At 39.0% G+C, this 19,905-nt stretch overlaps 1 protein-coding gene across 4 annotated transcripts; it reads right to left on the minus strand.

The window, feature by feature from the left end:
• Nucleotides 1-341: 341 nt before the first annotated feature.
• stag3 (STAG3 cohesin complex component) lies at nucleotides 342-19,903 on the minus strand. 4 transcript variants are annotated; one of them, XM_017307180.1, is made up of 32 exons: nucleotides 19,819-19,903; nucleotides 17,413-17,440; nucleotides 17,166-17,262; nucleotides 16,384-16,602; nucleotides 15,791-15,887; nucleotides 15,550-15,626; nucleotides 14,968-15,172; nucleotides 14,272-14,423; nucleotides 11,901-12,098; nucleotides 11,400-11,498; nucleotides 10,776-10,855; nucleotides 9,188-9,295; nucleotides 8,941-9,040; nucleotides 8,650-8,752; nucleotides 8,371-8,474; nucleotides 8,127-8,219; nucleotides 7,947-8,039; nucleotides 7,656-7,856; nucleotides 7,440-7,507; nucleotides 7,268-7,355; nucleotides 6,885-6,965; nucleotides 6,122-6,214; nucleotides 5,722-5,890; nucleotides 5,273-5,403; nucleotides 4,863-4,964; nucleotides 3,880-4,013; nucleotides 3,579-3,698; nucleotides 2,692-2,867; nucleotides 2,388-2,583; nucleotides 2,009-2,104; nucleotides 1,818-1,929; nucleotides 342-652 (listed from the first exon to the last, which is right to left on the minus strand). In XM_017307180.1, the coding sequence occupies exons 2-32, from the start codon at nucleotides 17,433-17,435 to the stop codon at nucleotides 602-604; spliced, it is 3,666 nt and encodes a 1,221-aa protein (XP_017162669.1). In that variant the 5' UTR covers nucleotides 17,436-17,440; nucleotides 19,819-19,903; the 3' UTR covers nucleotides 342-601. The 4 variants fall into 4 exon arrangements, with proteins under 4 accessions (XP_017162669.1, XP_017162670.1, XP_008418742.1 ...); XM_017307181.1 differs by lacking the exon at nucleotides 19,819-19,903 and adding an exon at nucleotides 17,820-17,887 and having other exon boundaries at nucleotides 11,400-11,459; XM_008420520.2 differs by lacking the exon at nucleotides 19,819-19,903 and adding an exon at nucleotides 17,820-17,887.
• Nucleotides 19,904-19,905: the final 2 nt, after the last annotated feature.

Raw genomic sequence — 19,905 nt, forward strand, 5'->3', positions numbered from 1 at the left:
ATTCCTCCAATAGGACAACTGATGTTGAAAACTGGCTTACTTCTATATAGTAAATATAGCTTGAACTCAATAAATTCACACTTTTCTTTTGCATTGATTTTTGCCAAAATGTAGTTTATAATAAAACATTAAACTGTCCCCTCGGTTTTTTTTTATATCTAAAGTAAAACAAAAATGTGAGAAGTTAATTTAGGTGAATTCAACAACTTTTGGTTGAACTTTTGGTTTTCAGTTGAATACAAAACTATAAGAGGAATGTTTAATGTTGAACAAAAACAGCAGCGACTTTTATTTGCATCACCTGTCAAGCAATTTTTCCAGAAACATTTAGAACAAGTTTGTAACAATAATCATATTTTATTTAGTGCTGAACAAAGTGGCAGTAGCGACAAAATAGGTGAAAACTTAGCTTACTGTTGGCAGACAGTGATCTAGCTAAAAATGTAGTCTGAACATTTTCTACATTTTAAAAATAGTAATCAGAATCAAACTATAACAGGTATAATTCACAAATTTTGGAAAATGTATGCGGTTTTTTTCACAGAAATGATTGGTGCAAACTCAGAACAAGCAGAAGTGCTGAGATGAACTTAAACTGTTCTCAGTCAAAGAGCTGATCAAGGATGCTGGCCGAGGTGTGACGCATTGATGGCTGTAGGGGGGGGAAAAAAAGTTATCAGATGCATATTCTCATTTCCAACCAAACAGTATTCCACAAACTCTGCAAAGAATTCAATCCTGTGTACAAGTCATAATTTTAGGTTCAGCACAGCTCTATCTGGAAAGATAGCTCTCCAGATCTGATTTCTATTGGCTGAAGTTGTTTTTTTATTCTATTTTTTAGGAGAAGTGCCACAGGCATCTGACACTGCTCTTCATTTATTTAGACCCAAGAGCTGAAAGCGCCTCGACTCTTGTGCATTTACAATAATATTGCTCACAGCCACTTCTCCTCCTCTGTATCAGTTAATATACGGGCTTTTCTTTAGCAGAAAGTCTACTCTTCGTTCACACTGCAGCTTGAAAAGATGTGTTGCTTCTTTTTGGTTTCCAGGCAACCAGCACCACTGAGTCTGGGTGAAATTTTGAGGTGCATGCCCTTTTCTCCACCTCTAGACAAACTAAAGCAGCAAAAACAAGTTGCTGTAACATGGTGCTAGAAGAAGAGTTCTAACCTCACAGGGATATTCTACATCATGTTTCTAAGCATTAGAAAGAGACACAAACCCTCCTGAAAATTGGTGCTTTAATCTGTTGTAATAAGTTTGAGGGCAGCACCATGGCGTTTAGCTCAAACCAACCATCTTCCATTCTACTTGCATATAGTTAAAGTGCAGCAACACCAGCCCCGTTTACTCCACTATAGTCAAACTCTGGTTCATTTGGGGAAGTGTGAATGCATAATCAAACTCTGATATGGACCCAAAAAAAAGCAAAATAAGGTCCGCCTAAAAACCAAAGTACCGGTTTGATTGAAGTGAACTTTGGTATAGTTCGAATGTGAATGTAAGAAGCAGACTGCAGCGCATAGCATTCTGGGTAAATACAACCAAAACAAATGTGTAAGTCTAGTGCTAGAGGGAGAAATGGCTCGTGGTCTTTTACCAGAAACAAAGGAGAAATCGTAGGAGTGCTAAAATTTGACGCCACTTTTGAAGGATTTGGTTCGTTTGACACAAGGAGGTGTGAAAGTGAATTGCACCAGCTGAAAATGTAGCAAATGTTAGTTTTGGACCAGATTTCAGGTGCGAAAAGACCCTTATCGATACACATAAAAACATACGTTTTAYTTATTTACAAAACATTGATGTTTTTACCAGTGTAAATTCAGATCCTTTGTCACTTTCGTAATCTTCTATCTCAGGCTCCTCTTCTCCTGAAATGTCGCTCCCAGCCCTTTTTGAAATGTCATCCTCAATCAGTGAAAGCCTGGGTAACAATAACGGGAATCATTATTTTTCCATGGCTGAAAACAAAATTTTCAAAAATAAACAAACGTCAGCCTTACAAATTGAGGTGAGAATCCAGATCTTCCTGCTGTGTAGACGTCTGCACAGAAGAAGCTTTTCCACGTTTGGTTGGCTTTACCTTTCGCATATTGGACCTGCAGGAGCAACAAAAAAAAAAACCCAACTGGAATTTATAACCTAATTTCCATATTCCATACAGCCTGGTTTATTTCAATATCCACTTTCCTTTTTGCCTGGAAACATTATTATTAAATTAGAAAGGAGGGCAGACCGGCCTGCTGTTGGTCGGGAAAGAGCCTGGTAGTCATTTACTGAAACCAAATTGCAGCTTTTGGCAGACGTCCAACTGTAACTCCCAGCAATCTGACAGAGACGTGGTGAACGCTGCAGATGTTGTGATAATAAAATCCAACTCACCCGCAGGAGAACTCATCCTCCGAATCCAGCTCAGTCAGGACGTTCCCACGGTCCGACACTGTGGCCGTGGGCTTCTTGGCAGTCGCCCGTTTGGTTCTCCGTTTCAGGACGGTTGAAGTGAGGGCTGGAGTGTGAAGGTGGCTCTGGATGCTGCTGCTCTCCAACAGTGAACCTCTGGCGGTGCAAGACGCTGAACCTGGACAAGACATACGACAAGTAAAAGAGTCTACCAACAAGCATTCTATGACTACTTTATCACAAAAACGTTTGCTTTTTAAATACTACAAAAATAAGTCAGTGTCACCCTGAGCTGTTATCCTTTTGCGTTTGGTCACAGGTGTGTGAGGGGAGGAGTCGGCTTTGCTTCCCTCGTCTGGATCTTTGTACTTGGAGGTGCGAGACTCCAAAGAACGGCGATACAGTTTAACTGACGGCCAGGAGAGGGCAGCACTGGGACACTCAGATTTCAGAAACTGGGCTCTGGGAGGGAATAAAAGAGCGACAGGATTCAAGGACAAAGACTAGAAGACTCTTTGTTGAATGTCTGAAATGATTTCGGTAAGAGGGCAGATAAAGGATAAACAAGAGGAGCAGTAAATCTAAACCTGATACCAATGGAGGCATCCTTGGAACCCTGGAGTTAAGGTGAGAAAAAAGGGTTTTATTTTGGTATTGGCTTATAAGCAGACATTTCAGCTTCACCCATCCTGTCTAGTGAAAAGCTGGTAAACCCCCCCCCACCCCCCCAAAAAAACAAAAAATAAACAAAAACGAATATTTTTCTTTTAAGTGGATGCATCATACCTTACAATTACCAGGTCACTTTGAAAACATCACTCTTTGGTGTTGAAGTTGTTATTGAGGGAAAACTCAGACTGAGGGTCATGTGACATTTAGCCTTTTTAAATCAGTAAAACCTTGTGTTACAACACATGCTGTCTCTCACACTGCATGAATTCACCTGTTGTTACAAATATAAATAATAACTGCTTTCAGCAGCAAGGCTGTATAAAACAAAACATTTTTGAAGAGAGAGGTGAATCAGCCCAGGTACAATTTCAAATTCCTGAAACTCCCAATTAACAGCATAGAATGATATACAGACAGACTTTGTTAGATGTGAGAGTAATTAAGTTTGTATGAATGCAGATGAAGGATCAACAATGCTTGTTGGTCCTTTGGGGTTCTCACAGCTGGGCGCAGTCCTGTGCAAGCAACTTGAAGCTGAACTCGCTGAGGATTTCTAGGAACGACACGTTTGGACACACCTCTCCTTCCTGCGGCACACGAAATGCAAAACGGATCCCATCCCTGACAAGAAAAACATTTTAGAGATTATTGCACAAACTAAAAAGCAACTCTATAAAAAAAATTACTCCTTAGGATACCACACTTAAAATTGTTAAAATATTCAAGTTAACATGTTGAAATCTGCCTTAGAGCATTATGAAGCTAAGAGAAATAGTGTGTGTTAGAGAAATGTGTTACTAACAGGTGCAGGGCCACCAGCTGTTTGCGGGAACGACGCAGATCGACGCCAAAGCTCATGGCCAGCTTTCGAGCCAACTCTCTAATCTCGGTGAAATCCTGCTGGTCGTGGCCCTCCGTAAGCATCTCGGAGAACAGCTGAGCACACACAGGCATGACTTTACATAAGCACGCTCCATAGTGAAACCTTTAATGTGTCTGCAGGAATACACAGACACGGTGCACCGGCTTTCAGTTCAGCTGAATAACAAGTGTGATTCAAAAAATGGCTGTAATTCTACTAAAAAAGAGGTTTGAGTTTTGTTTTGAAGAGACTTCATTATTTCTCCTGAGGAACAAGTTGGATTACGCGATGTTGCTAATTTTTGGATTATTATAGTTACTTATCCATTTACTCCATTGTAAAAGTACACAAGGACCTCTAGCAACAGTGCTAACCGGTCTAATCACACTAATTGCTAATTATGATGGAACAGGCAGTTTAAAATGTCAACCCATTAATCATCTTCTGTTTGAAACAATAGTGGCATTCTGTTTGGCTGCAGAGTTGTGCAACAGACTGTTCTCTCTCACTCTGTGTGAAGTTGCTTCTCCTATCCATCGCAGGGCAACACAGAGACACACAGGACACACAACCATGCACACACACACTCACACTCACACCTAGGGGCAGTTTGGAGAGGCCAATTAACCTGACAGTCATGTTTTTTGGATTGTGGGAGGAAACCGGAGTACCCGGAGAAAACCCACGCAGGAGAAAAAGTTTGGGAACCACTGAATTAAGGTATTAGATATTAGTCTGCAAAGAAAATAGATTTTCTGTAACAGAAACAATACTACATCAACTGTTTTTAGTTTCCTAAATGGGCACAAGTCAGTACAGTGTGCACATCTTTCATCACACACAATCTTTGTTTGACTTTTTTCTTTCTGTACACATGCTGCCAACTACTCCCACCCTTTATAGCAGTGGAATGAGGAGCACACCTGCTGCAGGCTGAGGCACACGATCTTGGCGCTCTGTATGGGGTTGATGAGCTTGCTCTTGCTCACCGTCTCCTTTATGATGTCACCAAAATCTTTAAAATACTGCAAGAAATCAGATATGACAAAATGTCAAGGCACTTTAATTGTAAGTGTCTGACGGTGCAAATAATCCACTCCGTTCACGTCATGGATGCTTGTTTTAGCCGCTGTTCTCCATGACTCATCTTCTGCACCTCGCTTGTTCCAAAACAGATTTTATCACCTTCCTCCACTTTCCACACATCCTCTTCGATATTAATTAGTTTTAGTAGGTTTTCCAAATCTCGCTAATTCAACCAAGAATGATTCAGGACTAAAAAGGCAAAGCATTCAGTCGAGCTGAACACACATTATAAAGATTATTACTCCACCTTGCTGTAGTGCTTGAAGACATTGGTGGCAGCAGACAGGTCCAGGACGCCGTAGAGGACCAGCTTACAGTAGCCACCCAGCTGGTTGCGTTTCTTCTGAAGAAGAGCCACCTTCTTCTCCAAGCCTTCATCTAAAAATCCGAGAGCTAGGGTTAGACAACATTAAAAAATAAGGCATATAATATAAGATCATGTGAGGCTATTTTTCTGATTAGAGTATTCAGATGTTTATAAGGCAGAAACAAACAGCACATAAATATATTCCACCCTAGAATCTACTGGTGTTGGGAGGAATATGATGCTCAGAAAAATGCTCAGAAAGAAAACATGAAAAAGTGAAAAATGCGCAAAGGCTGATCTGAGAAAATAGCCTTCTTTTTCACTTAAACTGCTGCTGGAACTGCCACAGGTCCGAGCTGGCACTGTGAGACAAGTTGGTATAAAAGTACCATCAAGTTCGATATTTTCGCTGTCGTTGAAGACGTAGTCCAGGAGAAAAGACGCCAACTCAGCGCGCAGAGAGTCGGACGGCAGGTGAACCAGCGCCCGGACGACCGGCTCACCGCGGACAGAAACTGCTCCATACAGCAGCAGCAGGTCACACAGCAGCTCAAATGCCTAAGGATGGGAAGATAAACAGAAAATTTACTTTTTCAGATTCTAGTTTTACCAAGTAAAATTCAAGATCCACAAACACACTAATATCAGTAGATTGGAATTGGCCATTGATTTAGATTTAGTCAATACTTTTTATTGGCAATTTCTATTAAAGTTGAAGTGTTTTAACTTTACTTTCAGGCTATGCAGTCAGCACAAAGAGGATGATTCTCATTTTCATCAAGCTTTTACCTGATCCCTTATCTCAGTCTGGTCCAGAGACAAACAAGTCTGGCAGATTCTGCAAAACAAACGCACCTTTTTCCTAAGATGCGTTAAGTCATCCTGGGAAAAAAGTTTAGAAATAGAGGTACAACAACAGAGAAAGAAAGATTGTAATTATAAAACATTATAGTTAAACAGTAAAATAATTGTTAAAAATATAAATGTCTCAGTCACTGGACTCTATATCTTCAGCATTAGGAAAGTCAAAGTAGGAGGCGGTAATTCAAAGATATTTGCATGTGAGTAACAATTAATTAATGATTGATATATTTTTGATGAAGTATTTCAAGTGAGAAAAACTTGCATATTTGAGTAATATAGGAAAATATTAACTTGGACAATTAACTAGGGTGAATAATATTGAGTGCATTTGTCTTTAACGAGAGAGATAAGACGTGAAGATTAGAGATGAAAGATGAGTTGGATTATGCAATAATGAATGAGTTAATGCACAGTCAGGGTATATAAAATGATCCTGTGATTTCAGACGTTTAAAGACTTTTTGCATGATTTGCTTGCTGGTAAAATATCTGGTCAATTGTTTTGACACATAATGGCTCTACAAACAGCCAAGATCTCCACTAACAGACTGAAACTGGCTGTGACATAATCTGCACCATGTTATTTGGCTTAAATTAATGCAGATACTGTCAGAATAAAGGCTGCTTGTAAAAGGAAAAATGCTAGACTTAAATCAGAGTAAATTCTATTTAAAAATAGAAACAAGCACCTCAGCTGGATTCAGGTTGACTGCATTCAATTTTGCCCACATGAGGTGAAAAGCTGCACACTTCAAAGCCGCCACCAAGAGCTGAAATCACACAGAAACAAGTCAAAAATAGCTTCTGCTGAGATTTGTTTAAATTGAAAAAAAGGCTTCCTGCAACTCCTTCAGACTTGAAAGAACATGTCTCAAATGGAAGACAGAGGAAAAAAACAACAGTCAACTTTATTATTATTATTCTAGCTAACTTCGATTGTAGGGCTTTGAAGCTATGACATACATGCCATATCTGACATTTCATTACACTGCCTTAAGCATCGTTGTCATGAGGTAAAATCCTAATCAACCTGATCAACCTTTATATCATCAGATAAAATGTTGCTTTGAACCTCAGTGTCAAAATCCAAGGATTCTATCCTGTTTTTCAGCAGCTCCATGCAGGAATCAAGCAGCTCCCATCTAGTCGGGTCCTTGGCACTGAAAACACACAAAGCTTAGAGTCAAACGCATCTCTAATGAAAAGCATCGTCAGTACAAAGCTCGTCTATTATACGAGCTCACCTGCACAAGGCAGCAATCCTTTTCAAGGCTGAAGCTGCATTGTATACTCCATCCTCATCTGCTGCACCCTAAGTAATAAAACACACCGACTGAAAGGCTGAAAGAGGAAATAAGAGCCAGTCTGCTCTTCTTTATTATCTTCACTTTTTCAAAACATAGAGGTGCTTATAAAGCTGCATCTCGTGGTATGCGGGCTTCTCACAGAGATTTTCGAACCTGCAGTAAGTCGCTCAGGTAGGAGTTGAAGCATTCAGTCAGCTCGTCCATCAACTGACTGAAGACCAGGTGTGCGCGGGAGGAGAAGGTGTGGCTCTCTGAGCAGAGGGTGCTGACCAGGAGGGCGCAGGCCTGCAGCACGGCAGCGTCCGTATGCTTCTTCACGATGGTGCAAATCTGGGACAGCAGCAGGTCCAGATGCTGAGAGAAACAAGGATGGATCAAGAAAATGAAGCATGCATTTCTATGACTTCACAAATCTGGTGAGGCCGTTTATGACCTCTTCCTTACCTTTTCAAGCCATTGAGTGCTGCTGTACATGTGCAGATCAAAGTAAAGAGGAGCTCTGAGGAGAAGGCTCGTCTTCTCTGCATCAGCTGAGTACTGCAAGCAGATTAAAGTTTTGCATTAAAACAATGTTCTATTAGGGTACATAAAAATAAAGTATCGTAAATGAGTTCAGCTGTGCACCTTGGAAAGCAGCTGCGGTAGCACAGGGATGAAATGTGTGGTAATGCGAGTCCTGTCTTGTTCCTGAATCTTCTTCAGCTTCATACTCAGGATCTAATATGTGTCAAAAAGAAGTTCAGAGGAGACAAAATGTAACCACAATTTTTGTATGTGTTTGAGTAAACGCAGTGTGGAAAACATCTACAATTTTAAAACTAGATTGTGAAAACAAAATAATAAAGCTATTGCAAACATTTATTCACACCTTTTTGCCCTGACTTCTCCCAGCTGGTGGCGTTGCCTCAGCTGCCTCTCTGATGGCACATATCATGATCTCCAGGAGCGCCCCTTCCTCCTCATACATCAGACCTGGCAACAAGAAGGCAAAGACGAAAAGATGAAAAGAGATGACCTCCCAGAACAGATATTATCATTGGCAACTATACAAAAAAAAGAATGTAGAATCAAAATAGAAATGACGCATGGAGTTAAAAGTATCTTTGCACATACAGCTTGAGTAACTCACACCCTTAACACTCCTCACCAGAATCCTGCAGCAGTAAAGTCGTCATGGTGTCCCAGTCTCTAAGCTCGGAGCCGGCCACAGTCCACAGACTGTCCACCAGGTACGCACCGTGCTCATGGAACTGTTGCATAAACAATTCAGATTAAACCGCTCCAATGTTTGAAAATACAAAATTGGGACTTCAATTATAAAAATAAGAAAATATAGGATTCATGAGGGGGAAAAAGGAACTGAAAAAACACCTTGAGAACATCAGTTCAGGAGAAGCAAGAGACATAAATAAAGAGATCACAAAAACAAAATGGCTACCTCACTCTGGATGTAGAAGGAGATGAGTATTTGAAAAAACGCTGCATTGTTGCTTTTATCATCGTCATCCTGGCTTTGACTAGTAACCACACGTTTCAGCCTGTCACACATAAACAAACTAGTAAATAGTATTTACTAAGAGGAAAATGAAGAACGTATTCAAAGATCAACTGCTTAAAAAAGAGAAACCACTTTCAATGCTAGTAGAATCAGTAGGAGTTAACGATTCTTACGACATGGAACATACTTGTGGCAGAGGAAGGCTCCGGCTGCAGACGCCAGGCCTCGGTGCGAAGCATAAACCAGGGGGTAGATGTGGCCGGACTCCTCCTCCATCAAGTCGTCTTCTGTGCTGCTGCAAGTGTCAAAACAAACAGGCAACGCAGTCAATTCCAAACCATTTAATCAATGAGTCAAAAGAAAAGCCATTCAATAATGTAAGATAAAAGTCTAAACTCTGAAAATAAAAACTTTGACTTGGAAAAGTATTTACATGTTAGAATGTCAAACTTTAACATACTCTATGTGATAGCAGAACATAAAATAGTTCATATTTATAAAGTGGAAGTAAGTGGACGGAGACATGGTTTTATTTTTTTCATATATAACTTATATGCTTTTAATTTTATCTCCATTTATTTTAATGCCCCTAAATAAAAACCAGTGCAAGCAACTCCCAGCAGAAGTCGACAAAATAATAAATAGGAATACATCAGATAAGTTAAAAATTAACTTGTGGAAAAGATTCAAGCAGGGTTAGAGTCCAGAATAGATTCAAAACCTTTAAAACATCCCACAAAGAATTGTTTAGTCATCCCAAAATTGAAGATACCAAAACACAGCCGTCCACCTGAGCTGACAGGCTGGACAGAAGCAGCCAAGAGTCCAACCCTCCTTTGTGCTCTTCAGATTAAGCAATCTGCATCCTGAGTGCACAAAGGAACAATATTGGAGAACCTGTGTTTACATCACTACTGGTATTTCCAGTTTTACTCATTTAAACGACATTTCTGTTGGTAGTTTTATTTTTCACAAATTGTAAGTAGCCTGCTTTTAATGCACAAATAAATATACATGCTCATTTTTTTTTTACTTTATTAAAATATCATCCACCTCTACTCAGTGGCATATTTCTCAGATTGCATTACCCAATTTCAGTTTTTTATATTAGAATTTTGCTTTACTGTACATTACTCTTAATGTATTTTTTTTTGCATATTTTATACTTTTATCTCTGTGTGACTCAAACACCTGTCACTTCACCGATATTACACCTGAATTTCCTCACTGTGCAACAACAAAGGCTATTTCTATTCTATTCTACTTTTGTGAGGGACTGTACAGAAAATAAAGGCAACAACTTTAAACCTAAAAGGTGCTTATCTTTTTCATTACTGAAATAATCACACATTTTTATAAATGGTTAGAAATCTTACTATGACTGCTATGAGTTTTGTTTTTAAGAGGACATTATAAAGCCATCACCCTTATTTGCACCTGTAAAGCTCTGATTGTGTAGTTCCTGGACAAAGACATCAGATTCTGATAACAGATTGTTCAGATGTTATGGATTATAAGGTGGGATGTGGGGGGACTTGGCTTGCCTCCAAAATCAGATGTGTTAAAAAAACCAAAAAAAACTATGGGCAGCAAATGTGAAATTTCTATTAATCTTCTGTAAAAAGCTGATAATTATAACTGTTTTTATTGAAGATCAGAATTAAAACTCTAAACAATTTAAATGAAGATAGCATCATCTGTCTTTTTTTAATCTACTAAAAATATTCCTGCGTTACATCAACAAAGAAACCCTCAGAGACAGAGAAAACCCTCACTGTTGGATCATCAGCAACAGATTGACCACTTCCACTGCCACGTCTGGGTCTTTGTCCAGCACCATGCTGAGAATCCTTTCCTGAGCACACAGAAATTCAGTTATGCACCGCAATACACACACAGAGATAAACGTACAATCGTGCCAGCAGTTAAACAAACTGATAAATAATATGCATAAATGCACCCACACACACACTTACTCGCTGATTAGGATGTAAGCCATGACAGAAAAAGAGACCATTTATCTACAGCAGCACATGTGGCTTAAGAGGGTTTTCGTGTATTTGAGAAGGGCTTATTATCTATGGGTAATTGGCTGCAATTAACACAACCAGGCACAAGCCCAGACAAAGGATGGGACCATACCAACAAACAGAAGTGGTGCAAAGACGGGGAAAAAATTGAATAGGCATTAAAATACAGAGAGAAGGCTCCAAAAAATGGGTGGAGAAACACAGACAGGCAACAAAGTAGAGACAAAACAAAAAGCGCAAACAATAGATGGGAGACAGATGTTGAGAAAAGAAGCAGACAGAAAAGACAGATGCAGACTCGGGGGGAAGAACAGGGGAAGAAAACAGGCATTAAATAGGGCGCGAGTCCAATCCAGAGGGATGGCTCACTTTAAATCTGCTGGTGAAAAGCTCCAGGCGGCCAATGAACTCCTTCTCCTGGTACAGACCCTGCAGGGCATGCACACACTTCAGACGCACTGGACTTTGCTGCAGGAAAATAGAAAACAAAAGTACAGTAACATGCTTTCCTGCATCTTGCACACACACTCAGGGAAGCCTGTTGTGAAAGGCTGTTTCTCTTTGTGTACATGATTCTCACAAAATAGGCCAAAAAAAGAAATCTTGATGAATAGATGAAACACTGCCAAAGAAAACTCCAAGGAAAAGTCACTGGAGTGTGGATAGAGATTACTTTGAAACAAAGAACCGGCCTTGTGTTGTCTCTGCTTATCTGCAGTCAAAAGTTGAACAAAATATTTTTTATTGTTTCTGCTTTTTGGCCAGTAGGGAGCTCCAGACAGACATCTTCAATGCCTGATCATCTAAAATGCTTCTGGAGCAAAGAGAAAACCCATGTTCCACCTTCTGTTTCACCACATCTGTGTTTACCTTGTCATGCAACGTCCATCCTAGATATTTCAAGCATCTATCATTGAGGAAGTTATCAGGATCCGTTTTCAGCCAAAGTCCCAACTCCTCAATACACGCCGCACGGATGTCTGCCAGTCGGTCACGGTAGCGGTGCACAAAGACGCCACGGAAGGTGGCGTTCATCATGAATGAGAGTTCCGCTCGATTCTCTTGCAGCTACATCAAAAACATAAGACATAGATATGAACACACACAGAGACATCAGATACAGAGTAATGCAGGACTCCCAGGTTTTCTCCTCTACTACATTTATACAATATTGCTTAAGCATTCTCCCTGCTCATAGAACTATTAGCTTTAAAAACAGAGTTTAATTCTCAGAACCAAAGATCATAGATGTTTCACAGAATTCAGAAACATCAGGATTGAGATAAAAATTATGTGAAGTAACACAATTACCTCTTTTATTATTAATCTTTAAGATATGAATTTCAAATATAGAGCAGCTATTTTACAGTAAGATTACAATCACAATGTTATCACATTTTCCTCTGCATTAAAACTCCTTAACAGTTGATATTGACAAATTGATATATAGTTTTATCTTTTATTCATCTTTGAAATAAAAAAAATCCTCTAAGAGAAGAGGTTTCCTTCTTGCTTAGTTCCCCTAAAACTAAAACTAGTGAAGCCTCTTTCTGATTGGTAAGGCATTCACATTCATACGAACATAAGCAGAACTCTGCTGCAGATCCTGTGATGAGCTTTTAGAATTTTGTTATTTATACCACTTGAGCTCTTTAATGACATTAACATTAATGTTAAATATTCAAAGTAGAGGTGTGCCGATCGATCGGCCACCGATCATAATCGGCCGATTTCTGTGAAAAAGTGTATGATCCGTGATCGCCAATCACGGTCTCTTGTTGCCGATCACACAAACCGATCACCTGCATCTCATTTCTCAGCCTGCCTGTGCAGCTGGTCTCCTCTTTCTTTCACACTGCGCAAACGCGCAGCAATAAATCCTAAGCGATGTGGAACTATAACGCACTGAGTGAATGGGGAAGTTTGCGTGTTGCGGCAGAAAATTGAAGCATATGGGGTGAAGCAGGTSAAAATGCATCAACACGACGAATCTAATATGGCATCAAAACAATGCCATACTTGACGGAGTTTGGCTACTTCGAGGCTCACTGCAGTAAAAAAGACATATGGAGGATCAGACAGCAGGTAAAGCAGCGCGCAGCTACAAACACTCACCTGGATTAGCATGACGGTCGGAAATAACCCGCAAAATTATTTAAGTCTTCGAGCTGCGATGTAAGACGCTGGTTCTGCTCTCGCTGTTGAAYCGCTGCTMCGCRCTACAGGTAGTAATATTTCACAGACGGAGCACCGCTTCTGCTCCACCTGGTAGTGACTCTCACACCGAACCTCTGCTTAAAGCTGCAGCATCTAACTTAAAAAAATACATTTTACATACGTATTAAAACTTTCGCTGTCCAAACATGAGACAGATAATCTCTAAAAAAAATAATCCATCTCCTTTGCCTCCTCCCTGTTCTGCATAATTACTCCGCTCAGTCAGAAACAACCAATCAGAACTAGCAGTAATCAGCTAGCCGCCATGCTAACAGGAAGTTTTCATTCAGTAACTCAGGTGGCTTAAGGTGGGTCTTTATTGTAATGGAACCTGTATTTGCCTTTGAATGTTAAGTTTTATACTTGAATTTCTTTGGCAATGTTGAGAGGTTTTATTTTGACTTTTTGCATTATTTAGCCTCTTCAGAGCCTTCATATGTTTTCAATCTGTTAAAGATAGTATTACCGATAGCAGTACAATTTGCACACTGCCTGTTTTGTCTTTTTCTTGGAAAAAGCGATTAAAAACAAGTTTTTGTCTAAATTAAGGTGAATTCATGGTTACTTTTTCCACAAAATGAAACCGGTAGTGCTTATGATTAAAAAAATAATAATTATGTGATCGGTATCGGTGATCGGCCCTCATGGGTGGTCGGAATCGGTATCGGCAGGAATAAACCTGACCGGCACATCTCTAATTCAAAGCATTTAGAAAAACAAACAGATTATGGTCTAATTTGATGACATGACTCCAGTAGTACAGCTAGATTAAACAATACTTCTGAACAAATTTTAATCAGTTTGTGTGATTTTTGAAGCTTCTGTGAAGAACGATGAAAACAGCACTCAGGCCAATTTCATTTTGCTACATAGAAGCTAAGTTTATTAAGCAGATAAGTCTACGGCACAGAATATTAGCCATATCAGAGCCTTTCTTCTGTGGTAAAAATCATTACTGATTTCAAAGTCTTCACAATATAACAATGTCATATTCTATGGCTAAGACAGCATTTGAGTGTTTTACCTCTCTGATGGCAGTCTTCAGTTCCTCCAGTCGGTCTGAGCCTCGATCACAGGGACTCTTGCTGTTTTCGATGTCGCACTGCCGCTGTGTGGTCTGCAGCTGAACCGATACCGCCACAGCCACATCCACCAACCCCGTCATCAGCTTCATGGCTAAAACAGAACACAGAAAAATAATATCTAAAAATCTAAAATCTGAAAAACATTCATACACCTTGAAGTCAATCACATTATGACAACTTAAAACAATTTGCTTTATAGGATTTTTTTTAATGGACCGACATAAATTGGTGTATAAAAGGTGAGATTTGGCATTCAGCACCCAAAGTTTTTAGAATGAACCTTCACTGCAGTCCCAGCTGGGTTTGTACATCTTGAAATTTGTACCCAGTTTTTTGTTACAAAATACCTCAGTCAGATTGGATGGAACGCCAAAAGTCCCAACTGGATTTAGTTCTGAGACTGTCTAGATCTGAAGGCTATGTTATTTTCACTGAATTTTATTAAGACAAATCAGATTAAAGGGGATTATATGTATATATATATTTAAACATCTAATTACACTTCACTATAATCTGTTACTTTGTTAACGTAAAAATGTTTAGTGACACGTAAGGTACTGTATATGGATTCAAAACAGTAAGAATCAGGTGAGGTACCATTTTTCTTTTTACCTGTGATGTTCTGGTGTGCTTACCTAGTAAGGTACTGGTGTGTCTGAAGGCTCTGACCTGGGAGTCAGACAAACCGGTGAGCAGAGCCAGCAGGGAAGGGAAGAGAAATTCGTCGTAAACTAGACTATTGCGACATGAGTGGACCAGGATCCGAACAAACTCGCACAGACCGGCTTTGAAACGCTTAAACTGAGGACCGGGGGTGATCAGTGGGTAGTTCACAGAATCCTGGCCAAAGACGAGAACAAATCACAAACCAATCAGCTGCAGACAAATGAAACATCTAATATTCTGCAATCTGTTTCGTATATTAATATGGAGCCTGTGGTTTATTCTGCTAATAACAAAAACAGTGATGATTAACTAATTAATGAGTTCATTTATCAACATTAGATTGTAATTAGCTTTTTCCAAACACGCTGTGCGCCATCTTTTGGATCACAATCCCATGGGACAGAGAGATGACTAGATTTCTGAATCTAATTCCAGCTACAATTAAACAAAGAAGGCAGAAAAAGATTCACTTGCAAACATGTATAAACAGTTTTACTGTTGATATTTAGCCAAATCTAACTCATAAACCGAGCATTTGTTTTCCGTCTTACCTCATTGAACTCCTTTGTTAGTGTGCTGATAATTTCAGCATTTTCCATACTTTCATACATCTCTCTGCTCACCACACCTGAACAAAAAGGTCTACATTATAATCTAAATAAAGTCCATGACTACAAGATACATTTCAGATCAATACCACAGATGACAACCTGAGCTGCAAATGGAGAAAAAAAATCTCTAAACTGTGACCCCTCAACCAGTATCTCCCTGGCCTCCCATTTAACCTCTGACCTTTGCATCCGCAAGACAGAACAATGAAGTTGATGAGCACCAGCAAGCCTTCCTCTCGGCTCTGTTTGTAGCTGCACAACCACTCCTCCACCACCGTCTTTGGATCGACAGGAAGCCGCACACACATCAAATCAGACAGAATCAATTTACAATAACAGCGTAGATTTCAGATTTAGTGTATCATTTTTTTTTTTTACTTATCTGTAACTTTATACATATATGTATCAAACTATTTACTTGGGTTCTATGCAGATTTAGTTCCTTTCTTTTTGTTATGTGGATCTAACCTGTTAGTCTTTACCCAGAACAGACAATAGCAGAACAATAGTGGGGATGGTCAGTGTTGTCAATCATTGACTGTGTGACCCAACGAGATTCTCCCTCCCTCTTTGCTTATCAAAGGCAATTCTTTAAGGCCACATCAGTCAGCCACTGACAGCACATAATCACCTCTCTTTTTGTCAGCTTGTTTCACTTTCCATTACATATGTCTCCTTTAGCACCGCCCTCCCTTCATGTTGAAGTCCGAATCATAATCATTACCTTCCCCCCTCCTCAGTGAGCTTTTTGCTTCCTCACAACCTCGTACTCACCACCATGGCACTCTTTCCAGAGCGCACAGCATCATAGATATCTTTCGCGCTGATCCCCTGGCTCTCCTCGCTCGTCACACGTCTAGAGGACAGCTTTCTGGATGTCCCTTGGGACGGCGATGGGTGCTGCTGGGAGGGGTCAGAAGGGTCCGTGATGGGGCTGCTACTGGTACTGGATCTCACTCTCAATGCAGCATTACGCCTGGGTCTCTTTGGTGGCTTTACATGAAAGAGAATTATTTAGGAATATATTGTGAGCTGGGAGCAACTGTGTCCTATTCTAGGCATCTACAACAGCAGGAGACCACAATTTTGACCTTTCATAGCAACTGAAAATGATCGCTCCATTGGGTAAATTAATAATATCAAAATTGAAACAGGAAACCTAAACAATTTTCACAATGTGAAAAGTCCTTACTTTTTCTCCATTTTAAATTTTTTACATCTCTTTGTTCTTTTTTTAGCCAGTTTTTCAATAGAAACCCGACAGGACAAAAGGCAGGCATATTTTTATGGGTTGGAGCTTGAATACAAAACCTGCAAACAACCCAGATTGTAAGAAAATGAAGAGTTTGATGGCCAAATAATGATGGATTAATGGGTGAACAGAAAAAAAAGTACAAATATGTTTCCATACTCTAATTTTACTTTTCCAGACTTATCCAGACCTGAAAATAATATTAAATCCCTAACTCACTTTTCCAGAAAGGGCAAGAATCATACATACCATTTCCTTGACAAACTTATTGAGAAATTAATTACTACAAAACAAAAATATTTACCTGGGGTGCAGGAAGTGACTGTTTACTTCGCTTTCTGGCTTTTGTCTGAGATTCATAGATGCTACCAGATTCTGAGGAAAGATCCAACTCTTCAAGGCTAACCAAAAAGAGACAGAATTAAGACAAATCTCAACAAAAATAAAACACAATTAGTAATCCTATTAAGATTACTAATTTGTACAAATTGTACAAAAGTATTTATATTCTAGAAGAATAGAAGATTTGAAGCATAGGTTCGGGTAACTACCTGTCTGAGCTTCCAGTTTCCATTTTAGCTGAAAGAGATTATGGATTGACTGGTTAGCGTATTTTTAAATATCATAAAACGGGAAATTGATCGTAGATATAACAAAATCAGTAAATCTTTGGCGTTAAATGTAAAAAAAAAAATGCATACTGTAAAAACTGTCAAGTTAACTCTTTACGACCTCAAACATCCAACGATATACAATATATTTTACAACTAGCCACAGAAAATCCAGCTCAATAGCGGAGCTAATTGCTAACAGAAGTATCGGTAAATGACGCTTTGAAAATGTAAAAATGTATAAGACACAACATTACTAACCACTACGCGGACAGCTACCAAAAACTCATAAGTACACGCGACGTAAAAGTGAATAAGTTACAAAAATATATTTAGCTAAGCAGTACCTTAATCTTAGATAACTTTTTTTCTTCTCGCTACTATGCTGGCAAGAAACTTAGCCGCGAAAAGATTCTCATCGCGGATTGGCCAGCGCTTTCTTATCCTCGAGCCTGATTGGTCTGTCTGAAATGTCAGTTATTAGTTACTGGTAGGGTGCAGTAAAAGTCTAGTTTAATACAGCCTCCCATTACATTACTGTATGTTAAACAAGGAATTTGTTGGAAACTCGGATGTATCACGTGTCTTTGCAACTTGGTAGCTTCTATCCTTCTATTCACTATGAGCTCTTTGTTTAATAGTTTGAATTGTGATATTCTGTTCAGTTTTTAACACACCAAGGGAGATCTGGTGTTCAGATGCTGTGAATCCTAGATCCTCTCTCAATTTCCATTGTTCTGAAGTCATATTAGTGTCAAATAAGGTACGCTGACAGGCAGATTCCGGTTTCAATTTCAAAATAAATCACCGGCACTCAAATTTAAATGAGTGCCGTGTATAAAATTAAACCGAAACCCGTTCTAAATATGGCGTCTATTGTTCATTTCTGCTTGCTACATGCTATGCAACAGTGAGTATAGCTACAGAAATAATATGTTGTGTCAAACTGTAGCAGACAGTTGCTTTATTTGAGCTCTGCTCAAATTACCAGTGTCTTGCAACATAATAGTGTATTACGCTTTTAACTTTCACATTTTGTCAAGTTACAACCAATAACCTTGTGTATGCATTTCGCTGGGATTTTATTTTTCTTACCAACATGCACAAAATATGAAAACTGTGGTTTGCATTGCTATCAGCCAACTTTACTAAGAAACCCCTGAATGCAATCCATCAAACCCAAATGCCTTTAGAAGTCATTTAACTAGTAAATTGAGTCCATGTTTGTGTACTTTAATCTCAGTATTAATTAATCTATTCTGCACATTAAACAGAGAGGCAGCAGGCCCATGGATACACTGGAGGTGATTTTTCTCAACAAGAATAGGGAAGATGGATGAAGCCAACACGGACCTCTGCTGAAAGAAAACCTAAAACGTATTGAAGTCTTCCAGACAGAAAACAAACCCTAAACATACAACCAGAGCTACAGAGTAATGCTTTAGATCAAATCACAATTGTGTGTTAAGATAATCTTTTGAATGTCCATAGATAAATCAAAGTGAGAATCTATTATGACAAGACTTTTCAAGTCGTCATAACAACCAACTTTTCAAGTCTTGTCATAGGAGATTAAAAAAATAACACAACAGACCCTGAGTGCAAATTAGATGTCTCATATTAGCATGCACAATAGGTCTAGTAAATAACACAAGACTTTTCTATAGTCATGGATGATAGACTTGAAAAGTCTTGTCATAGATTTCACAAGACGCATCATATCTCACAGACACTCTCCATCCAATTTGAATCCAAGATTAGATGTTTAAAGCTGCCAAGTAGCAAAACCAAAAAAATTCTACAAGGCCAAAATGATGTTGTACTTTGTATTGTTTTATCTCTTAAAAATGTTTGTGGTTGTGATGTGGCAAAAGACTACATATTCGATCCAGAGGTGTAAAAGTACTTTTCGGAGTAGTTTTATTTCACTATGCATTCTACTTTTCAGTTTCCACATTACAATGCCTGGTTACTCTACCACTTTAAGTAACTTCACTGAATGAAAAAATATTTTAACAAAAATACAGACCTATTGTGCATGCTAATATGAGACATCTAGTTTGCACTCAAGGTCTGTTGTGTTATTTTTTTTTTTTTATCTCCTGAGCCATGTCGAGGTCAAGAAAATATAACAAACAGTGTATTGTTCCTGGAAAGTTTTGACCTGCTCTAGTATGCACCAACTAATGTTTTACGCTAAAAAAACAATTTGGAAAATTGTTTATTTTGTAATTATGTTATTTGTATTATTACCATTATTCATCTGCGTGATGATATTTCAATATATTAAATCACATTAGAAGAATTGGACAATTATTTTGAAGGGAATTCCTTTTCCGGTCTCACCATGGTTAAATCCTGTGGGTTTGACAGCGGTGATGCGTCAAATGATGGTTAAGCAGCGCAAGGAGTTCCTCATTCATTCTCCTCTTG

Source organism: Poecilia reticulata, linkage group LG10 (assembly GCF_000633615.1).
Source record: "Poecilia reticulata strain Guanapo linkage group LG10, Guppy_female_1.0+MT, whole genome shotgun sequence".
Taxonomy (NCBI): domain Eukaryota; kingdom Metazoa; phylum Chordata; class Actinopteri; order Cyprinodontiformes; family Poeciliidae; genus Poecilia; species Poecilia reticulata.

Coding starts and splice junctions, on each gene's coding strand:
- stag3 (XM_017307180.1), bottom strand. CDS start 17,435: ATGGAAACTGGAAGCTCAGACAG. Junction 8,040..8,126: donor TACCGCAGCTGCTTTCCAAG/GTGCACAGCTGA, acceptor ATCTGCTTGCAG/TACTCAGCTGATGCAGAGAA. Junction 4,014..4,862: donor TGTGCCTCAGCCTGCAGCAG/GTGTGCTCCTCA, acceptor GTGTGTGCTCAG/CTGTTCTCCGAGATGCTTAC.